Here is a 27,926-nt window from a genome sequence, read left to right on the forward strand (position 1 = left end):
CAGATAAATAAATAAATCTTAAAAAAAAAAGGTCTCAAATTTTTGCAGGAGGATTGTGTCATACATGCTGTAACTTATGCAGACTATACCTTATGATGGCACAAACGAGAAAAAACTGTGGCTAATTTCACCAGTTATTCCATGTATATTGCCCTGAAATGACCTTGAAAAGGAAGGTGTGAATCAACCGAGATGTAAATTCCACGAGAGCAGGATTTTGCTCACAGCTGTATCTTCAGCATCCTGAAGGAGTGTTTTGAACATAGTAAGCACACAATTATGAATATTGATGGCTTTTTCTTTATTTGGAGATGCTTGTGGGAACTGAGTCCAAGTGCAGGCATCTCATTGTTCTGTGATTCTGGTGTTGAATTACATGGATATTTTGGTACAGTAAGGCCCCTAAATACAAGCCAACTATTTCGTTTGGTAGGAACAGCCATCTGTTCTAACATCAGTGACACAACTGGCTGTGTGGGACTTACCGGCTGGCCTCCACGCGGTGTCTGAGACATTTTCAAGGATGATTTCAACTGATGTTAGAAACTAACCAATTCATCTCTTTAAATGGAACTCAACTGTTAAAATCAAGACAGATGAAAATCATCAGGCATGCAGACAACTATAATAATATCAACATGTTAGGTGGGTTTAAGCTGGGATCAGGGGACTGTTGTGTTTACCTTGAAGTACTAGACGTATTCCCTGGAGACTGTGTTTCAAAGGTGATCCCTAATTAGAAATTCTGTGATTTGTGGTGTTGAGTTACAGGATCCCAGTAACCTCTTGTTTGACTTTCACATACGTTTTGGTGTAAGAAAGTAGGGGATTGCTTGTGGTAGGGTCTAGGTAAATTTGTGTTGGTAGATTAATCTCAGATTATAATGTAATGAAAGAGATGAAGGTCTTTCCTGTAATAGAGCTTGATTTGTCTTCATCCATGATTCCACTCAGCTCATATTTTGTGCTTTTGACTGGTTGGTCAATTTTCAGTCTGTTCCTTTTCTCCCTGATTGCTTATTCATGCTGGAGTTAAGAATGGAAACATTACAGTCTTCTAATAACTTTAATCTGATTTGCAAGCATTCTACAACTCAAACCCGTTTAAAGAAAGGCAACAAGCCCCACAATAAGAAATCTCAAAAAGAAGAGTGAAAATGTTCCCACTTTAGCCTAGTGTAATTATTTTTGCTGTTCGGTTGCATAGGCAGGCTGCCAGAAGATAGGGGTACAAATTAATTAACCAACTGTTTGCAGAGATATGGCCATGTCATTACCGATAAGCACAGACGTAAATAAGGCAGCATGTCGGCTGTTTTTCTGAAATGAGGGAGGACAGAAATATGTTAACTAAAATAAAATAGACCAAAGGCTTACTGGAGTGAAAAGGCTTACTTTGTTAGTTTCCATTTATTAGTACATAAAGTTCTTTTTCCGTGTTGTCTTAAGTGCTTCATGATGTGTTGAATGAGGGAGAAAGTGTGGATTGTCATGTTAGTCTTTTAAGAGTATAGCTGAATGCTTTGTACTTCAGTTGAACATATTTAAATCCCACCCCCAACCACTGAAATCATTTCCAATGTAATTTTTATACACCATAATTTAAGGTAATTGGGATTTATTAGATCGGTGGTGAATTTTAAGTAGCATGTATAAAGTAATGTATGTGAACAGTTTTGCCCACACAAGTGTCTTAAAGTTATTATAATGTCAGAAGCTGTGTCAATTCTGCAAGGGTTGAATCTTTGTATTTCTTGTTTACTCTTCCCCAGAGGTGATGTTAGTGAGACCCTTAGTGAATACTTGTTGAAGGAGGGAATGAAGCTCTGTAACCAGTGACATGTCATTACATGCTGGTTAGGGACTAGGATCTGGAGTCAACTAGATTTAACCTTTAACCCCAGACCTATCTCTTGCCAGCTGTTCCACCGTGGGTGAGTTACTTAATCATTCCATGCCTGTTTCCTCATTTGTAAACTTGGGCTAATAATAGTACCTCTACCGCAGGGTTGTTGTGAAGATTACATAACATAAAGCATGTAAAGTACTGAGCACACTGTGTAGCCCAGTGAGTGCTCAATAAGTGTGTGACGCGGTGACTATTGTTATCATTTTGTATTTTAAACATTTGTCTGACGTTTTACTTTATAAGCACTCACACAAACAAATTGTGGAGAAACGGGTGACTTGAGACATCACTCTGAATTGTGGCTACGCAGGGTGTTATCTGCCAACCACATCTGTTTGCATATGGTTGTGGTAACTGAGCTTTGAGTACCTTCTTCAGGTGTGTTGACCAGTTTGCCCTGGAAGGACAAGGAATGAAACTGCACAGTACAAAGAAGTACAACTGAGATAAGAGAATGCACGAAGCTTTCTGGTGAAGGTATTGCCCATTAGCTTTTAGAGTTTTTGAAACAGAAATGAGCTAACAGAACAAACTTGAAATACTTAAATATTTCCCAGTAGTAATAAACTACATCTAATCTGTTTAAACAGAAAAAGCCTTTGTAACATTAGGAGAGATTAGGAGTAGAAGTAATTAACCAACAGTCAACAGTCCTCTTTCTTTCTCCCCTTAGTATTCCTCATAAGTCTCTCCCCTCCCCATACCCACCCGGAGACAGCAGCTGTACAAGTGAGTTTCTTGCACAAAAGGAGGACTACCAGAAATGTTTAAAGAACTAAAAATGTATGATATTCAGAAAAGTCGGAGTTAAGACCAAAAGAACAATTTGCACTTTGATGACCTAGTCTGATTCAGCTGTCTCCTAGGTCAGACCAAGTGCTGTCAATTAGGAAGCATCTAGTATGTATGGAATGCGTGGAGGTGTGAATGAATCTGATTGATTTGAGCTGTTTTCACAGGCATCAATGAAAACATTAAATTGACATGTGTACAAGTGCAACAGCATCTTTTTAGACACAAAGGAAGATTTATCTTTATTTTTATTGTAATTTCTCTTTAAATATAGCTGCCTTTGGGGAAAGCTTTAATTCACTTAAGTGTAAGCAATGAGTAGTTTCGGGCATTTATGCCTGGTTCTCATCATTCTTGGAACCATATTTTTAATTCCTGGATGACTTTGAATTATTGACACTTATTATTTATGCCTTGCCTGTTGTTTTTGTTTTTCCCGTATGGAGAAAACAATGTCCTAGGATTTATAAAACATTTCTCTAAAATTAGCAGAGTGTCTTCAGGATGAAGGCTTCTTTGGTATCTTCTTGGAAGTCTCAGAGGTACCTAGATTTCAAATGTCCCAAGTGTATGTTCTTCATTCGCAGACCTGGCATTCTTCCAGAATTCCTTTTCAGAGACTGGTACCGCCCATCTATCCTGTTCTACAGGACAGGAGACATGGCGTCATTCTCTGCATCAGCTTTGTGTCCAGGCCATTACCAAGTCACGGCAATAGCTTCTTCTGAATGTCTCAGAATCTTCTCTGTCCCATCCCCCTGCTATCCCCAAGTCCAGACTATCCCATGTCTCTCACCTGTACTGTTGCAAGCAGCTCCTGTCTGGTTTCCATAGTTCCGCTTTGAACCATGAACCTCCCTTCTCCACGCTGCAGTCTAAGCAGTGTTGAAAACAATGATAATAAACAGTCTGATGATACTCTTGCAGTAAGCACTTCCAAATGGCAGAGTAAGGACCCCTGAAAATTTCCTCCATAAAAATGGTGAGAATGCTGTCAAGAATTGCTAAAATTAACTTTGTCAGCATTCTGAAAATTAAGACTGGCAGGATCTGTTGAACACTTACACAAGAAAGAAAGCTGAATCTCTGTAAATACAGCAAACGCTGGGGGGTTTTAATTCACTCTATTTCAAACCCCACTGCTAGCTCCATAGTAAGTTTGAAAACCAACTGCCCTACAACTATGAGAGCTGTGAAAACCAACAGCGTAGAAGCCACCAGAAGGGACAGAAGGGATTTCGAGCTCCCCCAAAGTCCTATTCCCAGGTGTTTGTCACTCTTTAAACTGCATGGTAGCTCCCTAAAAAGTTCCATTCCCAGAACTCGTCTTTATTTGGGCTGGCTCAGGGTTTACTATGTGTCCTGTTTATTTAAAAAAAAAAAAAAATAGAGGCAATTATTGACCATTACAGTTGTCTGAGGTGGTGATACCAGTTGAGGGTAACAACAGTCTGACCAAGAAACTAAGTGGGAAACACTGGGAAAAAGATGTCAATTGGGGCACCTGAGAAAGCCTTAATCCCTTAGGTCTGGCTGATCTTGAGGCTCTAGGCAAGCAGGAAGTGAAGGCTGAAGCAGAGTTGTAAAATGCTTGCTAGAGCATTGAAGGCATGCTCCAACATACACATGGAGCCCCTCAGCAAGGGCTGGGAGACTCACGGTTCAACATATTTAAGGAAATCCCTGTCTAATAATTAGCTAACCACACACAGACTTTTGACCTAACCACACATAACAGAGAATATAGACTTTACAACAATTAGACCAGGTAAATCACTAAACAAGCAAACAAGGGCAGGTGGATGTGATTTCCAGAGTTGCCACATTATATTATTTGTCCAGTCTTCAACAAAAAATTATAAGAATGGCAATGAAACAGCAAAATATGGCCCACATGTGGGGGGGGAGCACAAATTGGAGTAATGTCAAAGCATAACTTTTTTAATATATTGTTAAAATTAAGTTGGTTTTATTCAAACTGCATTGTTTGAAATTATTAATCGTAATCCCCAGGCCAACCATTAATAAAATAAGTTGGGACAAAAAGGTAAAAGAGAAAAGGAACTAAAAAGGTATATTAGAGGGGCACCCTGGTGGCTCAGTTAAGTGTGTGACTCTTGGTTTTAGCTCAGGTCATGATCTCCAGGTTGTGAGATTGAGCCCCACATTAGTCTCTGTGCTGGGTGTGGAGCCTGCTTTGGATTTTGTCTCCCTCTGCCCCTCCCCCCAACTCCCTTTTCAAAAAAAAAAAAAACAAAAACAAGACAAAACAAAGGTATACTAGAGTAGATCAGTTTAACACAAAAGGAGGTAGTAATGGAGGAACAATAACAACAAAAGTCACAATCCATATAGAAAAAAGTAGAATCAGGTATCTTACCTGTAATTACGTTAAATGTAAATGGACTAAGTACTAATTAACAGGCAGAACTTGGCAGAATGGATTTTTAAAAAAATCATCCAACAGTGTGCTGTCAACAGGAGACATACTTCAGGTTCAAAGTCAGAAATATGTTGAAAGTTAATGGAAAAAAATACACCATGCATATAGTAGTCAGAACTAGACCAGGGGTGTCTGGCTGACTCAGTAGAAGAGCATGTAGCTCTTGATCTTGGGGGTTATGAGTCTGAGCCCCCCACTGGGTGTAGAGATTACTGAGAGAAAGAATGAACAAATGAATGAACTAGACTGGCTATACAAATATCTGAGAAAATAGACTTTAAAAAAAATGTCATTAAAGGAGGACATATTATAATCATGAATAAGTCAATCCATCAGGAAGAAATAACAGTTATAAAGACACATGCACCTAACAGCAGAGCTTCAAAATACATGAGGGAAAAAAACCTGACACCAAAAGGAGAAATTCAACAATAATAGAGATTTTAATAACTCACTTGCAAGGATGGATACAACAGCTAGGCGGAAAATCAACAAGGATATAGAAGACTTGAAAAACATAAACCAACTGGACTAACCAACAACAGCAGGAATTCACCTTATTCTCAAATGTGCATGGAATATTTTCTGGTATCATATATAGGTAGCCTCAGTAAATGTAAAAAGACTGAAATCATACAAGTACAAAGTATGAGTTCTAACCACAGTGAAGTAAAATTAGAAATTAACAACAGAAGGAAATTTGGGAAATTCACAATTAAATGATACACTCCTAAATAAGCAGTGGGTCACAGAAGAAATCACAAGAGAAATTAGAAAATACTTTGAAGTTAATGAAAATGAAATACAATGTATAAACACTTTCACCGTGCAGCTAAAGCAGTACTTAAGGGAAAATTTAAAGCTATATACAGGTCTCTTAAAAAGGAAGAATGATCTCAAATCAATCCTCTAACCTTCTACCTTAAGAAAGTAGAGAAAGGAGCAAACTGAGCTTGAAGCAAGCAGAAGGAAGAAAATAACAAAGGTTAGAGTGTAAATAGATGACCTAGAGAACAGAAGGAAAAAAAAAGATAAAATCAGTGACGCCAAAAGCTGGTAGTTTGACAAGATCAGAGGGCTTTGATTTTGATAAAATTGGCAAACTTTTAGCTAGATTTCACCATAATATTCTATTACTAAAATCAGGAATTAGATGACATCACTACTGACCTTACAGAACAGAAAGGAGTTATAGTAGAATACTGTGAACAACTGTGTGCCAACACACTGGATAACTTAGATGAAATGGACAGATTCCTAGAAAGACGCTACCAACACTGACTCAAGAAGAATTAGAAGATCCAAATAGACTTAGTACAAGAATTTGAATTAGTAACTTTAAAACTTCTCACAGAGAAGAGCCAGGGCCCAGATGGCTTGATTACTAAATGTATAAAGCATTAACACCCATCCTGCACAAACTCTTCTAACAAATAGGAAAGGAGGGAACACTTCTCAACTCTTTCTGAGACCAGTATCCTGATAACCAAAACCAAAGACCAAACTACAGACTAATATACTTAGTATACATTATATGGTATACATTTATTATATTCTACAATGCACATATGCTCTGTATAAAATTGAGCAATATACATTTGAGCAAGTATGATCAAGATGCGTTTGATAGATGGACAGATTGAAAAAAATCTGACATGAATAATTTCTCCAATATTGGTAACATTATTCAGCATTCGGTCCAAATTGTATGATGCTCTATTTTCAGCACATCTCAAACATTTATGTAAACCGTCTGAGAATCTTGTTAAAATGCAGATTCTGGTTTGATTGATCTGGGTCAGGGCCTGAAATTCTATAATTCTAACCAGGTTCTTGGTGATATGGAGGGTATGGTCCATGGGCTATATTTAAGCAGCAGAGGGCTTTGGGGGTGAACATAGAGTTGTATGCTCTTTCTTTTTCATTGTAATCATTGAGGTGGAAGATCTATGACCATCTTCTCTCTGGCTTCATGAATCTCAACCAAATTTGACATTTACTCTACTTTCATTGTCTGTTAAAAGTCAACCTTCTGGGACATGTTTTTGGTAAGGTATTTAAAGACTTTATAAATATGAGCTGATTATGGTTTATAACATCCCCTTAAGGTATTTAGGAAAGATACAGATCCTCTAGTTTGCTACACTCATCACAGGCACATGGCTGTTGAATAATACCTACCTATTCTCTAAAGCAAATAACATGCTTAACATGCCAACTGAAGGCTAGCCATTTAATTTTAGCTTTCATGTGTTCATGACTAGTATGTAGAAAGACCGTTGATTTTTATGTGTTGGGTTTTGTGTATAGGCTAAATATTTGTGATCCCCTCCAGAATTTATATTTTGAAACCTAATCCCCACTGTAAATGATTTTTGGAGGCTTGGCCTTTGGGAAGTAATTAGGTCGTGAGAATTGGAGACCTCATGGGATTAGTGCCCTCATAAGAGAGGCTCCAGACAGCTGCCTCACCCTCTTCATGTGGGGTACACAGCGATAAGAAGACTGTGAGCCAGGAAGCAGGTTCCCACCAGACATGGAATCCGCTGGCACCTTAATCTTGGACTTTCCAGACTCTGGAACTGTGAGAAGTGTTTGTTATTTATAAGCCACCTAGTTGATGGTATTTTATTATAGCAGCCCAAACAGACTAAAGCAATTTTGTTTCCTGTCATCTTGCTAAACTGGTAAATTCTCAGAGGTTTTCTGTAGGTTCCTGTGATTTTCTACATAGACTGTCTACATAAAACTGTCATAGGGACAGTTTTATTTCTTCTTTTCCAATCTGTATGCCTTTTAATTCCTTTTCTTGCCTTATTTCTCTGGCTAGACCTTGCACTATTATGCTAAATGGTGAGGGATGCCTGGGTGGCTCGGTGGGTTAAGCATCTGCCTTCTGCTCAGGTCATGATCCTGGAGTCCCGGGGTTGAGCCCTTAGTCGGGGCTCTCTGCTCAGTGGGGAGTCTGCTTTTCCCTCTGTCCCTCTCCCTGCTCTCATGCTCTCTCTCTCAAATAAATAAATGAAAAATCTTTAAAAAATTAATAAATAGCTTTGTTTCTGAGCTTAGGAGGAAAGTATATAATCTTTCTTCATTAAGTATGGTATTAGTTTTAGGTGTTTTTTTGTAAATGTGCTTTGTCAAGTTAAGGAAGTTTCCTCTATTCCTAGTTGTGTGGAGGTGGTGGTTGTTTATCCTAAATACTTTTCTGCATCATTTATGATGGTATGATTTTTCTTCTTTAGCCTGTTAATATCATGATTACATTGTTTGATTATGGATTATTTGAAATGTCTTTTTAGTTTCCATGTATTGGGAAATTTTCATGTTGTCTTTCTCTTACCGAATTCTAATTTTGATTCCATCATGGACAGAGAACATACGTGTGATTTCAGTTCTTTTGAATTTGTTGAGGTTTGTTTTATGGCCCAGGGTATGGTCTATATAAGGCTAAGCATTTAAAAACAGAGATAGGTCAGTAGTCAGTGCCAATCCGTAGTTAAAACTGTACTTAGTTGTATGAGAGCCATCAATTTTCTGCATACAAGATACTGGCAGATGTAGTGTTTCTATATTGACTGCCTTTTGAACAAAAAAAGAAATGATACTCTCAATTGAGTCATGAAATTATAATTGTAACCATAACAATAATGATGGTAAAATTAATAGTACTCTTTATTGAGTTCTTATATACACTCTCCTTACTGTATTTAAAATAGAATTAAGCATTTTACATGAGTTATCTCATTCAATCCAACAGTCCAGTGCAGAACTTGTGAGGTCTGGAAGTTAAGTACCTTGCTTGAGGTTACAATACCAGCGAAAGGGGTAAACACTTTTAGCCCGCATCTTACCCTTGGGCTACAAGCTTAGCTGAATGGTAGTGTTGCAAATCAGATTCAGTAAGGATTTTGGCAGGCACTTCCAGATTTAGGACACTTGGCATTTTAGGCTTGGGTTCTGATTTGAAAGGTCAGAATTTACTGACAGTATTTTGAGTAGCTTAAGGTACGCATGAGACAGCCTGTCATGTGTACTGCCCAGTTGGTCGCCCTTGTAGACCGATGTGACTTCCCTAATGCAGATTCCCTAGGATTTTGCTATTTGCCCCCTCTTTCTGTCCCAGGCACTGCATCTCACTTTCAGTACAAGTAGTGACAACATTGTGACTTTTATTTGGGAGGGTCACTGTAAGGCTGGCCACTCGTAGTTAGTGATTCAAAATATTAGGACTATTTTCTTTGAGCTAACTCTTTGGACCTCTGCTGTTTGGTTAATTGTTTTTTGACTTAAAACATGTCAATTTTCTTTTTTAATCCAATCTTTATTGACTGCTTTAGTTCAAATAGGGCCCCAAAGCATGTATATCTTAGCAGGCTGTTGATTGGCCTTTTTGTCCCTAGTTGATTCCATTGTTTAACATCTTATGGCCAAAGGAAAGTCTGATTTCTTTTAGTTATTGGAGCAGATGATATGAGTTTGGGGGAAGTATTTGTGAAGGGTAGGAATAAAATTCTATTTTATCCTTTCCCAGTTGAGACCTTAGAGCTCATTTAATAGCAATTAAAAACTTTTTTTTAGGTTATTGATATTACTTTCAATCTAGAATTGAGAGTTAGCATTTGAAATAAATTTTGGACTGACTGCAGTAAAAGTTTAGTATGTGCACACCAGCCTTCCAGGTCTGTCAGGTTATTTAGAAGTGTTTCAGATTACTAACAGGGCTGAGCGTCCTAGTATCTAAGGGAAACTTTGAGGAGCAATGAGAGCAGACCATGCAGAGGTAGATGAAACAGTCCACTCTCTGATAGGATGCCTTGGTTGGCTTTGATTAAACAAGGGAGAAGAGCAGAGATGTCCTGAGAGAGGTAGGGAGGGCACTGAGTAATGGAGAGGCTTGTGTACTGAGGTGGAGAAGAACGTGTACTTTTGAAAGTCACCTTCAAATCCCAGCTCCTCCACCTACTGACTCTGTCACTTAACGCAGGTAATCTTGTGCTTTCTTGCTTTTTTTTGTGAAGTATGGGAATTGTAACCTTGAAAGGCAGGTAGTGTTGTGAAGATCAGATGGTGTAATACTTAGTGCTGTACTTAGAACATAGGAAGCATTCAATAATTGTAAACTTTTATTATTTTTGTCTTATGTATTAATGCTTCTTAGGGTTTCTTGTTACGATTTTTGTCCACTGATATGTACCAAGTACTCAGAATGGTGCCTAGGCCAGTGTAGCTCACTGACAGTAAAAGTAGAAATAATTAGAATCATGATAGGTAAGGCAGACCTAGCACATGTCAGACACAGTTCTAAGAGCTTTATGTACACTAATTTTATCCTTGTAACTACCCATTAAGATAGCTACTAGCATCATCTCCAATTTATGGATGAGCATACTGAAGCAGGGGAACTTGTTCAAGGTCGCAGTCCTAGTGAGTGTTGATGGTATTGGGATTTAAACTCGGGGAGTCTGATGCAGAGGGCTTTCTCAGATTCTTTTTTTCAGAACCTGTTGTGTGCCAGGCACTGTGCTGTGCAGATGATGTGCACGGCACCCACCCTCGTGGAGCTTACATCTAAGAAAAAGAGCCAAAACACAAGTAAGAAGTAACTAATGAGTGAAGAGAGGAATTATCTGAAGAGTTGGGGGCCTGCTTTAAATGGGGGTGGTCAGGGAAGGTGCTTCTGTTGGACTGTAAGCTGAGACCTGGAGCCAGCCAGGCAAAGCATTCCAGACAGAGGGAACAGAGTTAGCAAGGGCCCTGAGGTGGGACAGTGATTGGCATGTTGGTGTAATTGTCAAGGAGATGAGAGTTCTGGAGTGGAAATTACGGGGGAGTACTATGTCTTGAGGTTGCTGAGGTCATGCAGGGCCTTCTAAACATTGGTTTTCATTCTGACTACATTGGAGAACCGCTAAGGGGTTAAGTCAGACTAGGAGATCTTTTGATTTAAAAACATCACTGGGGGGCGCCTGGGTGGCACAGTGGTTGGGCGTCTGCCTTCGGCTCAGGGCGTGATCCCGACATTATGGGATTGAGCCCCACATCAGGCTCTTCTGCTATGAGCCTGCTTCTTCCTCTCCCACTCCCCTTGCTTGTGTTCCCTCTCTCGCTGGCTGTCTGTATCCCTGTCGAATAAATAAATAAAACCTTAAAAATAAAATAAAATAAAATAAAATAAAAACATCACTGGGTGCTGTGGGGAGGGGGTGGGGGTTGGAATAGGTGGAAGGGAACATAGAGCTATTATTTAGATCAAAGACCAGAGAGCAGCGATAGGGAAGATGATAAAAAATGGCTCACATTTTAAAGTACTCTGTACCATTGAAGCCTTTTATATTCATTAGTCCCTTCAACAACCTATGAGGTGGTTATGATTACTTGACCCATTTATAGATGAGGGAACTCAGTAAAGGCTAGTACGTGGCATGGCTGAGGTCTGAATGTAGCCAATCTGGCTCCGGAGGCTGTGCCTTTAACCACTAGGCTCTGTTCTCTTTACAAACAAAGTTCTTCCATGTGGGTCTCCCATGGTCCATGCGTTTACATTAGCTGCAGTGAGGAAGGAACTGCAGACCCATCTTTGGCTTCCTCCCTTGGCCTCACACTCCACTCACAATCTCCCGAGGGCTTGACAGGGTCCTCCAGAGCTTGTCTTCAGCCAGGCTTCCCCCATTTTCATCGCACAGGCATTTTGTGTCTCAGTCTGTTGCATCAGCCCTTAGGGACCATTGTCCTTGATCTGCCCCCCCCCTCCCCGCCGTTATCTTAGTTGATCCACACTCATGCCACAGTGACCTTTTCTGTCATGTGGCTTCCTCACTTACTATCTTGGGTTCTCGCTGGGTTGCAAGGGTATAGCTTAAACTCTGAAGCATGGGCCCTGACCCTCCATAGGGAGAGGGGTGCCAGCGAGCTGCCTCTGCTGCCCCACTGCCTTTCACTGCTTACAGCGGGGAGTGTGTGGTCAGCAGTTGGAGCGGGAGACCACTTGAGCGTTCAGCTCACATTGTAAAATAGTCCCTATTTGTGTATATATCAGTTTTCTGTCAGTTTAATTAGTGAGAGCTGGGGCCCTTGCAGCAGACATTGCTACTATGTATATATTTTTATGTTTTTGGGTTTTTTTGCTCACATTTATTGAGCATTTGCTACATGCTCAGCACTGAGTGCTCCCCATGGATTAGTTCATTTAATCCTCAAAATAACACTTTGAAATACAGGTCCTGTTAACTGTATTTTACCGACTTGGAAACTGAAGTTCAAAGAGGTTAAACAATGTAAAACCATGATCACACAGCCAGTGAGAGGAAGAGTAAGGACTTGAATCCAAGTAGTGACTCCACAACTGCTCTTCATTACTGCACCGACATACTGTGAAAGAGAAATTGCTGATGTGCATATTTGGGAATCAGACCCTGAAACATGATTTTTTTTCCAGAAATGGCCTCCAGGAATGGGATCGATTGTGTGTTCAAGGAAAACCTTGTTTGTATCACAAAGTGGCATACCAATTCTAGTGGATGACTCTGTCATTAAATGACATAAAGGCACAATTATAGCCTTGACTTATGATGGCCCCACAGGGACTTTAATACTTCACTTATTATTCATCAAGTAATGTATGACATGTACTTATTTGCTCCTTCCTATTGGTCAAGTTAGGCGTTGTCAGGCACTGTCACTAGAGCAGGAAGCCAGACAAATACAGAACTTTTTCTAGTGGGAGGAGATTAAGATTCAGACGGCTAGATGGATTGTTAGAAATTGGGCATGGTGCGTTGCGGCAAGGCTAACAAAGGCAGTGCTCTGGGAACATGTAACAGGGCCTGCCTAGCCAAGTCTCCAGAACAGTGACCTCGAGGCTGAGAGTGAACTGAGTAAAGCAACAAGCCAGGTAAAGATGTGGAGAAGGTGGTGGTTCCAGGCACATGGAACAGCAGGTGCCTGGGTGCTGTGGCAGGGGAGAGCATGATGTGCTCCAGGAACAAATCAAAGGCCAGCAGGGCCAGCTGCGAAGAGCCAGTGGGAGAGAGGCAGGTCAAAGCTGTTCAAGGCCTCGTGGGCCAGTTTTTATCCTAAGAGCGACTGGAAGCTGCAGAAGAGTTCTAAATGCTGGTCATTACTTCACAAACACAGTGAGAGCTTGCTTCTCAGGATCCTTGCTAGGGAAGGCAAGAAGTCTGCTGTCCGGCAGGACTACAGAGGTGTTTGCATATAGCTTACCATTCATAAATCATAAATCAGTGAGCGAAGGACTGCAGTGGGATAATGAATGGTATGAGTAAGAGCAGAGAGGGCAGTGGAACTGGTTCTTATTAAATGGTGGAAGTTCCAGGAAGAAGAGGGGAAAGCTTTCCACGCTACAGGAACTGTTCTGGCCAAAAGATAGGATTGTGGGAAGACAAGGCAGGCTCTGAGGAGGCCAGGCAGTCTTGAGACTGGAGCCGGTTGACTCAGACTGGAGAGATGGGAGAAGCCAGAGGGCTAGGGAGGGGCCTTGGTCGAGGAGAGGTTGGTCAGGGGTCCAGGCCCTGTTTTGGAGCCAGCATTGGCTTCAAGGAGAGGAGTACTGTCATTGCTTTGTAGGTCTGTAGCTTTGGCAGTAGGGTGGAGGAGGCTGAAAAGGGAAGAAACCCTGGTTCTGTTAGGAGAGCTGGTGTGTGGAGGCCACCACCATGGGTACCTGAAGTGGGAGTGGCATGGAGGAGGCAGATTTAGGCAGTGTTTCTGGGAGAACATTGGGAATTGGGCTTGTGAGCCCCGCACATCTGGGTTCAAATGTCCACTCTTGCTACTTACTAGCTTCTAAGGTTTTGATGTCTGTGTGTCTTAGTTTCCTGAGCAAGTGTGGGTGCATGACTCCTATCTCACAGCGTGGGGAGGGGGCTGTTGGGTATGTCTAAGGTCTCCTAGAGCTTTGCATGTATTAACTTTTTTTTTTTTAAAGAATTAATTTATTAGAGAGTGCGAGCCCAGGAGCAGGGGAAGGGGCAGAGGGAGAGGGAGAAGCAGACTCTCCGCTGAGCAGGGAGCCCGATGCAGGACTTGATCCCAGGACCCTAGGATCATGACCTGAGCTGAAGGCAGACACTTAACCGACTTAGCCACCCAGGTGCCCTGTATTAACTGTCTTAATCTTTCCGTCCTGTGAAGTGCCCAGTAAACTAGGTACTGTTTATCATTACCATTTGACACATGAAGAAACCGAAGTTTGAAGAGCTTATAGACTTGCCTAAGGACACACTGGATTCAAAGTGATAGGGAGTGGTCCTCTCTGTTAGCCACTCTCCTTACAATACCTGTGATAGAGAGTAACTACTGGGTGGGGGGGGGGCGGGAGAGGTGGAGCTCTTTGAAGAGAAGACAGCTGAGCCAGACCAGGCAGGGTGTGAATGTACTAGGCATTTTATGAAGAGAGAAAGGGCAGAGCCTAGCTGACAATAGCTTTCTGGGTCTAAGGAGAGAATGGAGGACAGTGTGCCTGGAGCAGAGTGAGGCAAGGAGAGAGGAGCAGGAAGGAAATAAGGGAACAGAGAGTGAGAGGGAGGTGAATGAACATCTGGCGGGGCCCTGGGGGCTATGGTAAGAAGTGAGATTTTATTCCTAGAGGAGCGGGAAGCCACTGGAGAAATGTTAATAGTTGTGATGTGATCTGCTGGAGGACTTCAAAGAATCAGTTTGCCGGCTGTGTGGAAGAGATTGCAGACCAGCTGGTAGTTGGACTTCTTCCATAGTCCATCAGAAAGGTGTGGTGAGAGGCTCTGCAGCAGTGGCTTAGATGTTGGAGAGAAGTGGATGGAGATTTTAGAGTAGAGCCAAGCAGACATGCTGGTGGCCTGGATGTGATGAAGGAAGCGGGGAGTCAGAGATGACATCTGGGTTTTTAGTTTGAGCAATCAAAGAGATGAATAGTCATTTACCCAAGAGAGGGAAAGTTTTGGGGGATGGGAACAGGGCAGGGTGGAAAGTGGAGCTCTCTTGTACATGCTTATTCCTTTTGAGATGTATATAAGACGTCCAGATGGCAATGTCTAGTAGGCAGTTGGATATATGAGTCTAGACAGAGCTCAGGAGCCATCTGGGCTAGAGACAGAAATGTGGGAGTCATTGGCATGTAGAAATTGGGGAGCATGGAAGAAGGGAGACAACCAGGGTACTACAAAGGTGGAATGCTTTGCTTACAGCACACACGTTCTGTTGTTGGACTCGGTTCTCAAAATGGGGATAGTAGCACCAAAGTAACTGAATACATTCCCTCCTGTTTAGGGTCTGGTTCCAGGCAGAGAGTCTTCATTGTACATTTGCCTGTGGAGGTTCTGCGCATGTGCTCATGTGTCTATGTGCTTAAACCCAGTCCTTCCTAGTGTGCCGGCCTGGGGTCTCCAAAGTACATGCTGGCCTAGGTGTGGGTGCTGGGCTACTTGCTAATTGGAAGATTGGAGTGACCTGAATCCTAAAAAAGATTTAGGGCTTACACACAATAAAATCCATTCTTCCAAACTATTTCAGAGTCCATGGAGCCAGGTACAATTTAAAAACTTTTCATTATTTTGAAGTATATAATGGTCTTAAGTTGTATGTATACAGTGTATTTTATAAACTTTTAAAAAATTCAATAGTAACTAATTTTTATCAACTCTATTTCATTTTTTGGTTTAAATCAATCTTTTACCTCCTTGCATTTGGGCAAGTTTTATATGTTAATTTGTAGATAGGCTGATTATAAACTTATGCTTTAAAAATATTCAGAAACATACATACTGTCTCTCACAAAAATTTCATTTTCTCTGTTGCCACAACATTCCACATTCTGTTCCTGTTGCTAAGGCCTCTGGAATGTCCCAGTGCAGAAAAAGGATATAGAAGTCTTTTTTTTTTTTCTCCTGAAGACATTTTATTTAAATTATTTTGTGTCTTCTAGCTTATTTCCAAATATGGATATCTGAAAGTAAAGAATTTAGGAAGCTAAAATTAAAGTTGCTTTAGATTTTCACAACTAGAACTTAATTTCTGAGAGTAGCATGAATTGGATTTAAATGTACCATGTTTCTTTCAATGGGGATTGTGTGTGTATACACACACACACACGCCATCATATGTGCCCAGGCAGGCTTTTTAGGGAGTGTGATGTGCTGGTGAGATATTAAAACCTGAGCTCACAGAGCACACCTGAGTTTGGGTTCTGGTTATGCTTTCTTGGTGGGTGATAGTAGACAAGTTCATGTCTCTATCGGTAACATGAGGATTTTATTGTAGGATAAACCATATAAAAAGTCCTTTAGCACAGGGCCTGGTACATAGCAGTCTCTCAGTAAAGGCCACCTGTTTATCCTCATTACTGTCATCATCGATTGCAAATGATCTTAAGTTATGGAGGAAATTAAAGTTTTTACAGAAGTATAGACTCCTGGTCCCTTACAGAATGACCCCTACCTTCTTATTTTTACTAGTGTTTCTAAATCTCACAAAAGGAAGAAAGGAATCACAGCAAAAAAGAACAGTTAAGGTTATTGTAGCTAGTTGAATTGCCATTACTTGAAAGGATTGGTACAGTTCTTAATTTTTTAAAGTTGTTTTATTTATAAAGGAGTAGGGGGGCTAGTCCCCAGAAGTATTTGGTATCTGTCAAGCGATATATTTTAAACAACATTGCTTAACATTGAGTGCTGTGGGAAACCACACAAAACCAGCACATTGCAGTCACTAAATCTAAAGTGAGACCACTTAATTTAATGCTGTTTTAACTACTGTTTAATTAATAAAACTGAGTCAATTTCATTAATGAACTGTTAATTTGATATTTATAGACATTTCATACTTCACAGCTGCAAATTATGAATGCTACGTTCTGTAATTCAGGTTTTCTTTCTCATTTGGTCTTGTATTGGAGGCATTTAGCACAGGGGTATATGGAACTTAAAGGAAACTACATATATTTTATTTTTAAAATGAAATGTCATGTCAAGAAATTGTAGCCATGGAAAATGGCTTATTACATGTTGATCATTGCATCAATATAACCTTTCCTTTTCTCCCACATGTACTATTTTTAACTCAATGTGGGCATGCTTTCAAGGAAAATAGCACATTGTTTGGTTCTTATTTTTCATTAAATTATTAAGCTCAGTCACAGAAGTCAGTAGTCTACTAGAAGCTTCTTGCATTATCTAATCAGTTTATCAAAGGTGTTCAGCGCTGACATTCCACCTTAATGGAGGTGGAAACTGGAAGGAATTTCTAGAAATCACGTTCTTCTGATCTTCAAGGGACCAGATCCAAGCCATTGTTGTGAGTCAGAATGGAATCCCAGCTACTGACGTAGACAGAGTACTTCATCTCTCTGTGAATCAGTTTCCTCCTTTTTAGAGTTGGGTTGTAATGGTATCTACCTAGGTGGTTGTGAGAGAAGAATGAGATCATATAGCACCTAGAAACTGCTCAGTGCTGCCCCTGCATCCCAAAATCTTGTTGGTCCTTGTTATGTTTCAGATTTATAGCTAGTGATCTGTGCAATTCAGTGTAATAGAAACTGTTTAAGAAAATCTGAGTTATATCCATGTGTAATATTAGATCAGTAATTTGATGCTTTGAGACTATGATCACTTTACATCTCCTCAGGGCATTTTCTTTTTCCTATAAAACTACCATGATCCACCCAAGCTGGAGAAAGTGTGAAATTAAATCTCACAGGAAAGAAAACAGATGCTAATTAGTTTTAGATCTTTTTTCCCCTTTAAACTTGGTATTTGGGCTCCTGAACTATTTGTCCAATTGAAATTTGCTAATTATCCATTCAGTGCAGATAGTCTAAATAGTGTACAATACTTAAAATCAGCAGTTGTCTTTTTTTTTTTTTTTTTTAAGTAATCCCTTTGCCCAATGTGGGGCTTGAACTCACCACCCAGAGATCAAGAGTCCCATGTTGTACTGACCCAGCCAGCCAGGCACCCCTAAAATCACCAATTTTGAAATATTTAAGAGATCAGATTCTGGATCTGAAATGTTAGCACTGTTCCCTCCCTAGAGTATTGTTAATAAGTAATTATTCATGGTTAGGACTTTTTAGTTAACCACATATTACCAAATATCAAGTCACTTTCAGTGTTTGTGTATATACAGATAATTTAGTGTTACATCTGTGTTTTTTTTTTTTTAAGATTTTATTTATTTATTTGACAGAGAGAGACAGCCAGCGAGAGAGGGAACACAAGCAGGGGGAGTGGGAGAGGAAGAAGCAGGCTCATAGCGGAGGAGCCTGATGTGGGGCTCGATCCCATAACGCTGGGATCACGCCCTGAGCTGAAGGCAGACGCTTAACCGCTGTGCCACCCAGGTGCCCCACATCTGTGTTTTAATTAACTTCTTAACCATAAAAAAATCTAACTTGTATCTTGCCCTGTTCTAGTAACTGAACTGAGATTAATGTATGAAATGTGGTGTTTGTACCAAAGTTCCATGTGTTCAGGAGCATCAGTATGTGAGCAAAATGATTAGAGGTTCTTATGACCTGAAAAAAGAGTATAAAAATAATCTTTGTATTACATACTGACCAAACTGGCAATTTTACTCTTCAGTGAAACCTCTGCTTCCTTTCTTAACTGTTCAGTAGAACTCAGAGACCAGATGGCTGGAATAGAATGCATAGTTAAACAAATAAAACCATTAGATGGTACAGCTTTCTGAATTGCTAAGCATTTTATGTGGTTGCAGATTCTTACTCATAACCCTTGGTGGAGTTCATCTAAAGTTGCTTTATTGTGCGAGCGTATTCATAGTTTGCATTTTAATAGATTTGTCTGTTTTACCTCATATTGATGATTTTTGGTGCCTTTTTATTTTAATTCTCTAAACGGTGTTTCTGTAAGCCTGATTTGATTTCTCTCTTAATAGTCATGGTGCCACATCAGTTACTTTTAAATGTTACTGGAGTAACATTTGAACTGGTATACTTTATCTTAAGGCAGCTCCTTTAGAAAGTGTTGCTAGCCTAAATGGTTTCGTATTAATCAGAACCAGATGAGTGAGTGATGCTTTCTTTCTTTGTTGCAGACATGCCAATATTTGGTCTGTGTCCAGCCCATGATGATTTCTACTTGGTGGTGTGTAACGACTGTAATCAGGTTGTCAAACCGCAGGCATTTCAATCACATTATGGTAAGTGCTTAACCATTTAAAAATCATTATTAGAGGGTAAAAGGTAAAGCAGGATTAAACTGAGGGCCAGTGACAGCACGGATAGGATATAATATCCCTCCCTCTGTCCGGAGGTAGGCTTTCTAATTCATAGAATGGATTAATGCCTATCAGATGTTGGGTATTTTCTGAATTTTATTGAAAGTGATGTGTATTTTCTAATTTATTGAAATTGGACAAGGAAAAATGTATTTCATAAAATCTCCTGAAATATTGAGTCAGTATAGTGAAAGGTTTATTTCCTTCTAGACCTCATGATTGTGAATTTAGTGGATGGTAAAATTATATATATGCAGTGTGGATATATGTCTTTTTTTAAAGGAAATGTGATTTTGAAATTTCCAAGTTCAGTAGTTCTAAATCCAGCTTGACATGATGTTCTGATTTGTGAATATGATGAAGCTATCACACCTTCTCCATTAAAATGAATATGTACTTAGAAATGAAGCATTGTGTCTTTAGGGATTTCATGAACCCCTGAGCCCTCCCTGGTCTTCTAGGCTCCACGCCTGCTGTCTGGGTGTTTAATCATGGAAGAATCCATATAAGATGGTTTTGCATTGTCATATGCCACCTCAAGACATAGTTTTATATGGGTTCAATAACAGCTCAGAAGAAACACCTTGTTTCAGGCATGGGTGTGTATAGTATCCTTATTTATTTCCTTGGAGTTTACTGTCTCGCTTAAGAGACAGGCAAAACTAACTAGACATACTTTTTAAACAACTGTGAGTTGTTTCCTCATTGTCCTCGGTACTCCAGATGGAAGCTGGAGACAGAATAACAATGGGATCCTTCTATAGATAGAGTGTTTAAGCAAAGCTTCTAAAGAGGTGACCCTGGTGACCTGAGCTGTAAGTGATGGGATGAAGCCGCCCATGTGGCAGGCTGGAATAAGAGCATTCTTACACAGAGGGAGGGGCTGGCGCACAGCTGCCCACTGTAGGTGGAGGGTAGTCAGTAAAGGGAAGTAGAGACTAGAGAGGTCTGCCCTTGTGGGCAGGGACCCTGATTGTGCACAGCCTTGAAGGCCAGAGTAAGAAGCTTGGCAGCATTGTAGGACTTATATATAAGGACATACTATGTAAGAAAGTACCGCAGGCCCACCTCACTGGTGAATTTGCTGAGAATAAATGGCAGGAGAAGGGTAGAAGCAGGGAAGAGCATTCAAAGCCAAGACATGATAACAGACTAAAGGCTAAAGTGGGGCACTAGAGCTGCATTTTAAGGCTAAAACTTTGAGATGCATTTTAAGGATAAAACTTAGAAGGCTTGCTGTTGGGACAACAGTTGTTTTAAGAGTCGCACCGTCATATCAACATGCCACCATGTTTTCCTAAAGGAATAGATTTTTTATGTAACCAGAAAAAGGTTTTTTGAGTTTCTGATTCTGAGTGAAGCCCTGGGGTAGGCTCTAGAGTCAGTACAGAGGTGAATAAGATATTGTCTTCCTGATTAAGAGTCATAATGGTTACTATTAGAAAAGGCAGTTAATCAGTTGCCAAATATTTTGGAGTTCAGGATTTTGAAGCCAAACTAGATTGGATTTAAATTTAAGCTTGCAAGATCCGTAGTTGGTCATTTGGCCTGGGCAAGTTTTCCAACCCCAGCTTCCTTTGTTACAATGTCAGAATGGTAATAACAACCTCATAGGTTCTCAGTGACCATAAATGAAACAACACGGTAAAGCGCCTCATACAGTGCCTGACACATAATAGGTATGAGAGAGAGAAAGAGAAAAGTACAGCTGTGGATACAGGAAGGTTATGTCAAAAAACAGTCCAGGGTCTTAAGAATAAGGAGGAACACAAATTGCTTCTCGATGAAAAGGCTTCTTAGAGAACATTGCCTTCAGGTTAGGCGATTCTGAAGAGTAGAATGGATCTGTTGTCCCATGTGCAGATGTTTTCCTTCAGTTTTTAGGTATGTAATACATGTCCATTGTGGAAGATGCAGAAAATACTTTTTAAAAATCACTTATAATCCCCTAAAACGGGAAGTGTTTTGATGGCGATAGATAGGGCTACCATATATAAAACTTAACAGTTTGTGTGCGGAACAGCCATGTTTGGTGGCCCTAGGTTGGCAGGAGCGATGATGTGAGCCAGCACAGAGGCAGGAAATTCCATGCTGTCTGGAATGGACTGCATGGAGTCTCCATTGGCCGGGGCTGATGTTCCCACATGTGGATGAGCAGTGTGCCGAGACAGACTGGGACTAGCTCTCAGGGCCTCGGGGCCCATTTGACGCCCCTGGCCTTGATATGTCAGTGGGGACCTGCTGCAGGTTTCTTAGGCCCGGAGTGATGACTTAGTGGTCCTCCAGAGAGGATTGGTGGGGTCGGAGTGGATCAAAAGGGAGTGAGAGGGCAAATGGCAGTGTGAAAACAGCTGCAGCTTGGGGCAAAGCCCACTGAAAAGGTGTTACCTCTTCCAGGACTCCCTTAGGCAGAAAGGGGCCCTTTTGGTCCCCTCTTCCACAGCCCTTCACACAGTTGTTCCAGCACATCTTTTGGAAATGATTTTCTTTCTCTCCCTCTCTTCATGAATGTCAGTATATTGGTGGCAAGGGTGAGGGAGTCCCATAAAATTACACTTTTACCCTTTTTCTCTGCTAGTACCTAGTCTACTCAGTATCTTCTAATAAGATACTTGTTGAAGGAGAAAGGAATGGTGGTCACCTCAAACATGTGAATGAGAAGATGTGAATGCAAGATTCACATACTCACAGGCCTTCTGTGGTTACACCAGGCCTGGGATGGGACTGACAAAGCCACTGTGTGGGGTAGGGGGGCCTTGGTCCCTCTAGTGGCAAGGGAAATATTAAAGCTTTAAGAGAGAAGAGTCCCTAGCAGAAAGATGGGGCCCAAGTGTTCGGAGAGAGGTTTTGGTCTTGGAAATGTTGAAGGACTTCCTCTGAAGGCTGATGGCAAACAAACAGGAGGTTTGGACATGAGTAGGTGTGAGGGGTTGGGTGCAACTGCATGAAGTTGAGGGAGGCACCATGTGATGACCCTGGAGAGATTTGGGACTGACACACCACTCACCTGGAGAGAAGGAGGGCGGGGCAGGGGGTCTCCAGCACCAAGAAGCATTCCCAGTGCTGCCAGGGTCTCTTCTATCCTTGGGGATAGGGGTTATAACAGGAAAAGGTTTTCTTTGGAACCCATGTGTTTCTTGGGAACCCATGTGTTTTTTTGTTGTAATTCCCAAAGGCCCATTCCTTTTTTTTTTTTTTTTAAAGATTTTATTTATTTATTTGACAGAGATAGAGACAGCCAGCGAAGAGAGGGAACATAAGCAGGGGGAGTGGGAGAGGAAGAAGCAGGCTCATAGCGGAGGAGCCTGATGTGGGGCTCGATCCCATAACGCCGGGATCACGCCCTGAGCCGAAGGCAGACGCTTAACCGCTGTGCCACCCAGGCACCCCCCCCCCAAAGCCCATTCTTACATGTTGTTTTCAAAATCAAAATCCTTCTCAGTGGCCATTATAGTCTATTTATTAGGTATTACGAAGAATCCTTACCTGCCAATGAAGGGATTCTCTTTTCTTATCTCTGCATGAAATTGGTGAAAATGTGTGGGCAGTCTTCTGTGAATTAATGTATTACTGATAATCATCTGTGACTTTTATGAACAAGTGAGCAGTTGCTGCAAAATCCAACAGGTAGTTCCTTTAAAACCACTGCTGCCAGGTCAGAGAAGGAAGCCACAGTAGCGACAAGGCTTGTAAATCGGTTCGTGTTGGTGGTAATGTTACTGTGAATTGTTGAGCAGCTAATTACCAAGAGTAGTAAGAGATAATACACTTTTTTGCTAGCTGAACTGCCTTTTGAGGAGCTAACGATTAACCAGGATTTCCATGTGAGCAATGATGTTGATTGATGGTAGTGTCATTTTGGCATTCCCAGTTTCTCATAGGTCTACTTGCTTTCATTGTATAGATTGCTTTTTTTTCTTGGACCACTGTGTAGTAATATCATACTTTCTTGATGGTGTTTTAATGTTTTGAAGTAGTTCAGGATACTTCATATTTTCCTTGAGTTACTCGGGTTTTTGAGAGCAAGATGTTCTTTACTGTTAATTTCAGATTTAAAAGTATAATTTGAGTCATTGGATCCCAAACCTGCTGTGCATCTAAATCAGAGAGGAGCTTTCTAAATGGGCAGTTTCCCAAGGACCATTCCGATCGATGGGAATCTCTGGGATGGGACCTAGCAGTCTACATTCTGAACCACTCCGGAGACTGATTCTGACCCACAGGCTGGCCGGATGTACTGATCGCAGCAGATCCCCCCACTCTGTCAGGGTTGTTGCTTTGTATTGCTGGTGCCTGGCACAGTGACTGACGTAGATTGGCACTCACAAATTTGTTGAGTCTAGCAAGGATGGCACGAAAGGAGGCTCTTGTTTTTTTAAACTGATTTTTAACTTTTTATTACATGCTGAAATGTCCTGTTAATTGCCTCTAAAACCTTGGGTATGGAGGAGGGCTGAGACGGTGACGTTCCTTAGGGCCAGAAGCACGCTTCTTTGAGGTTGTTTACCAACGTGGGAATCTCAGTTAGTAATAAATGTGTTGGTCCTAAACTGGCTACTGAAGAGCATAAAATGTGTAGTCCTATTTACAGACATTGGCTGTGGATCTGAACAGGTTGCATTAGCTGTTGATTTGTGGCGTGCCTTTGGGGTTCCATTTTGGAAGAGCTTCCCAAGTGACTCTGACACGCAGTGTGCATGTGCTGCCCTTTGCTGCTTCTCTTTGAGTTTGCTTATGCAGAATACCTTAATTCCTCTCAACCTGTCTTTTAGGCAGACATGAGTTGATCTTACCTAGGTGCAATAAGTGAATGCTGTTAATTCGGCTTGGACAGGTGCCACATTTAGAATCTCTAATAAATTGAAATCCTGCTTGAATGTCAGCTGTTCAAGTATTTTGCCCCAGGTTTGTTAAGTTGACCCATTTGTTCACCTTTTGGCTCAGTGCTGAGTCCCTGAGGAAGGCCTCGTAGTCACGTGTACCTCTGCCACCTTTCCTCCATCAATTGGGTTCTCTATGTATGATTTGCTTACGTAATTCCACTTAATACTGTTCTTTAAATCAAACCACTTCTATTTAAATAAATCCTTTACAAAGAAAACCTTACCAGAATCATCAACAAGACTGGTGTTGTTTGCCATAGATGCTAAGTATAAAAATAAGTAAAGTGAAGAGATGATTAAATTCTTTGTTGATGTTCTTGCCAGTGCTAGCTCTGAGCCCTGAGGCCTGCTCCCTTTGTGGAAAAGGAGACCAGCACATTTTAGGCAAGTGTTATCTACCCGGTAGTGTGATGTTTGTTATCAGAAGAATTGAAAGAGATTTAGAAAAGGAGTGAGTTGTCACTTGAGATTTAATGTTGTTAATGATGGAGAGTGATACGTACTCCATGTTTTAGGAAACACCGGCTCAAGCTATTGGATTTGGTTTCCTCTCATGTTTAAGGAGCTGTGCACTGAGGCCAACCCTAGCCCTAGAATGTTATCATGCCTAGGAAGCAGATTCTCAAGTCGCATTTTGATCTGCAAAAAGATCACAAAGGACAAATACCCTGGGTCTTTTATCAGTTGGTATTATGTATTGGTTATGTACTGAGCCCCTGCCAGTCACCATGAGTGGCATGCGAGCCTGGTCTTCAGTGTAAAACATACTTCCACTCTGAGACCTCTTTTTATAGATGGGGGGTGGGGGTGGGTGGAATATTGTAAGTCTGGCTTTTTCTTAACTTTGTGAAAGTAGAGTTAGCAGAAACACTGCTGTGATCTTACAGTTTTCTCTGCTTGGAGATATTATGATCCTGCAAAATTAACAGCTGCACACATTGCTTGGATTTAACGTTCCTTGAAGTGCACTGAGGTGGTTTGGATTCTTTTAGATGCCAGCATATATTATATTTTTCAAAAATGTAATTTTCATCAGAAGATGAGTAAACAGAAATTACTCATACTTTTTTGAGCTAATTAAATTGGTTTCAAAGAATGTTAGTGTACGAGTAGAATGAGTCTTAATCTATGAGAGCCGATGGGCTGGTTCTGGCATAAATGCTGATTCCCATTGTTGACAGCATTTCACATGGTTGTGACCAGTGATTGCTATCGTTTGATTGAATTAATCTGCATCACAAAGCAGAGGTTTTGCTGTTTAATAAAGAACACCCTTCCCCTTTTGCCATCTGGTTGAAAGTAACAATTTCAGGTATTTTGAATGAGTTATTTTATTTGGCTATTAAGTAACTTTGTTTTTGGATAAAGAAAAAAAATATTTCTGTCCAATGTGCTGGCTAAATTTGGCCACTGCATTTTTGTAATCTGGGCCTTTTTCTACTTTGAAACTTTTAGTGATAGTTAATCTTTTCAGGATTGCCATTCATCTAAAAGTCCACAGACTAGTGATGATTTTTAATAGTATTTGGTGATTCGCAAAGCATTGTTGAATGTATTGTCTCATTTCCTGTTCTTAGCAACCCACTGAGTGGGTAGTTGTATTCCCAGTTTACAAATAAAACTCCTAAATTAAATTTCTTTTACATGCGTAAAATGTACCAGGCCAGGTTTTTCTGGCAACTCATATCTATTTCTCTTGCGTGTAATAAGGATGTATAGAGTTAAAAGAAAATCTAGGGAAGATGTAATGAATTCCACATGTCACAAAACTATCATTAATGACAGATGTCCTAGCTCAGGTAGAACTTTAACGTTGGTGTCGAGTAGCTGGGTCAGCATTGTAAACCCATTACCTCAGAGAGAACATTCAGTAATTCGAAGATGTAATGGTAGTAGGTAGATAATTGATTTAGCATAGTTGTTGGATTTCTCTTCAGCCTGTTCTCCTACTCTATTTAACCCTAAATCCTAGTAGTCCAAAGCCAAGCTCCTCCTCTTTTTGTTGCAGCTCCATAACATTCTGTAGCTTCTTTAGAGAATTGGTTGGCATATTTATTTCTGCAGACAGTGTAAAGCTTGAAACTTGTTGCAGAGCCAAACATACTTCAGTCTTCTGCTTCTGAGACATAGGCCAGGCCTTTCTCCAGGAGTCAGGGCTGAGTCAGGGAAGGGCCCTAACCAGAGCAGGCACATCAAAACGTGAATGATATGAAGATGGACGTTAGTTTAACTCTTAGTGGAAATTTGAAGTTGACCATTTGACCTAAACTTCTTGTCACTGAAATAGCATGGTACAAAATAAATGCAGTGAATTCATTTTTTCTTTGCCACAAGCCAAACAATGCTAATTAATTTTTTCATATAACTTTAGTGGTATCAAATAAAGGACCACTTTGTCCCTAGCTTATACAATTTTATCTTTTTTCCTTGGTTATATAATCAGTATCTTTAAGTGTGTTATTTATGCCATTTATAGGAGCAACATTTAAATTTATAGTTATAGAATGTATTGATTTTTCCTCTTAATGAATCTCTGCCTTTATTAATGTGCCTTTCCAATTGCTTAAGAAAAATAAAGTGGCTGTGATATTATTCATGCATTTAACAAATATTTATTGAGTACCTAATGTCGGCTCTAGGCATTGCTCCCACTGAGCTACAAAAGGAAGTGTCTCTCGTGCAGCTTATATTCTAGTTAGAGAGGGCGGAGACAAAATCAAGTAAAATAAGATTACTTCAAGTAGTGATAATGCTAAGAATAATGTGAGTGAGAATGACCACCGGGGCAAAAGACCCTTTTTAGGTAAGACTAGTCAAAGAAAGCTTCTCTGATGTATTGATCTTGAAGCTCACTGAGAAAAAGAGCCAGCCATGTGAAGATGTGGAAGACTGGTGTTGGACACAGAGAAAATAGCAGGTGCAGGGACCCTAAGATGAAAATGTGCATGGCAGAAAGGCCAGTGAGGAGGCTGAGAAGCAACGTGTAAGGACACAAGGGGTCTGGGTTAAGGTTTGGAAAAGGGGATACTAGGGCCCAGTGGTTCTGGGCCCCACAGGCCACCAAAGGGTCAGGATTGGATAGTGCAGTTGATTCAAAGTCGCTGGAGGGTTTTGAGCAGGGAAGTGTCCTGATCTGATTGATGGTTGCTCTGTGGAACGTAGAGGTGAGAGCAGCATCAGGGAGACCAGTTGGTGGGCTCTTTTGCCCCAGTCCTGTTGAGAGCCGAATCAGGGGAAAAAGCTTAGATCGAGATTGTAGCAGAGGCTGCAGAAGCTGAGAGTTGTGACTGGAATTGCAGTGTACCTGGACGTAGAAAGCCCGCAGGGCCTGCCGATGGACTGGGGATTGGCAATATGGGGAAGGAAGGGACAAGGAATGACTCATGGGGTTTTTGGCTCAAGGAACTGGATGAATTTACCTGGTGTATGGATCCAGGGGGTTGTTCTTCCAATTTGTGTGGGGGCTTTTTTTTTTTTTTCTTTTTGTTGTAAATGAGGTATGCTGACCTGAATAAAAAAAGCCTTGATGTATTATATTCAGTCTTTAGGCATTTTCTAAGTATTGTAGAGGTTGAAAATAATTACTGCAATGATGCCAAACTTTAGGGTCATTTATTCTTTTTAGTTTGTTGTTGTTGTTTTGTGGCACGGTAGTTACCTGGTCGTA

The 27,926-nt window shown here is 40.7% G+C and overlaps 1 protein-coding gene across 1 annotated transcript in view; it reads left to right on the plus strand.

The window, feature by feature from the left end:
- Window positions 1-27,926, plus strand: part of ATXN7 (ataxin 7) — a 91,050-nt gene that overhangs the window by 22,605 nt on the left and 40,519 nt on the right. Inside the window, exon 3 of the mRNA XM_034657250.1 lies at window positions 19,194-19,298. Within this exon, the coding sequence (XP_034513141.1) occupies window positions 19,194-19,298 (105 nt within the window). The remainder of the gene's footprint in view (window positions 1-19,193; window positions 19,299-27,926) is intronic.

This window comes from Ailuropoda melanoleuca, chromosome 4 (assembly GCF_002007445.2).
Source record: "Ailuropoda melanoleuca isolate Jingjing chromosome 4, ASM200744v2, whole genome shotgun sequence".
In the NCBI taxonomy this organism is placed as follows: Eukaryota; Metazoa; Chordata; class Mammalia; order Carnivora; family Ursidae; genus Ailuropoda; species Ailuropoda melanoleuca.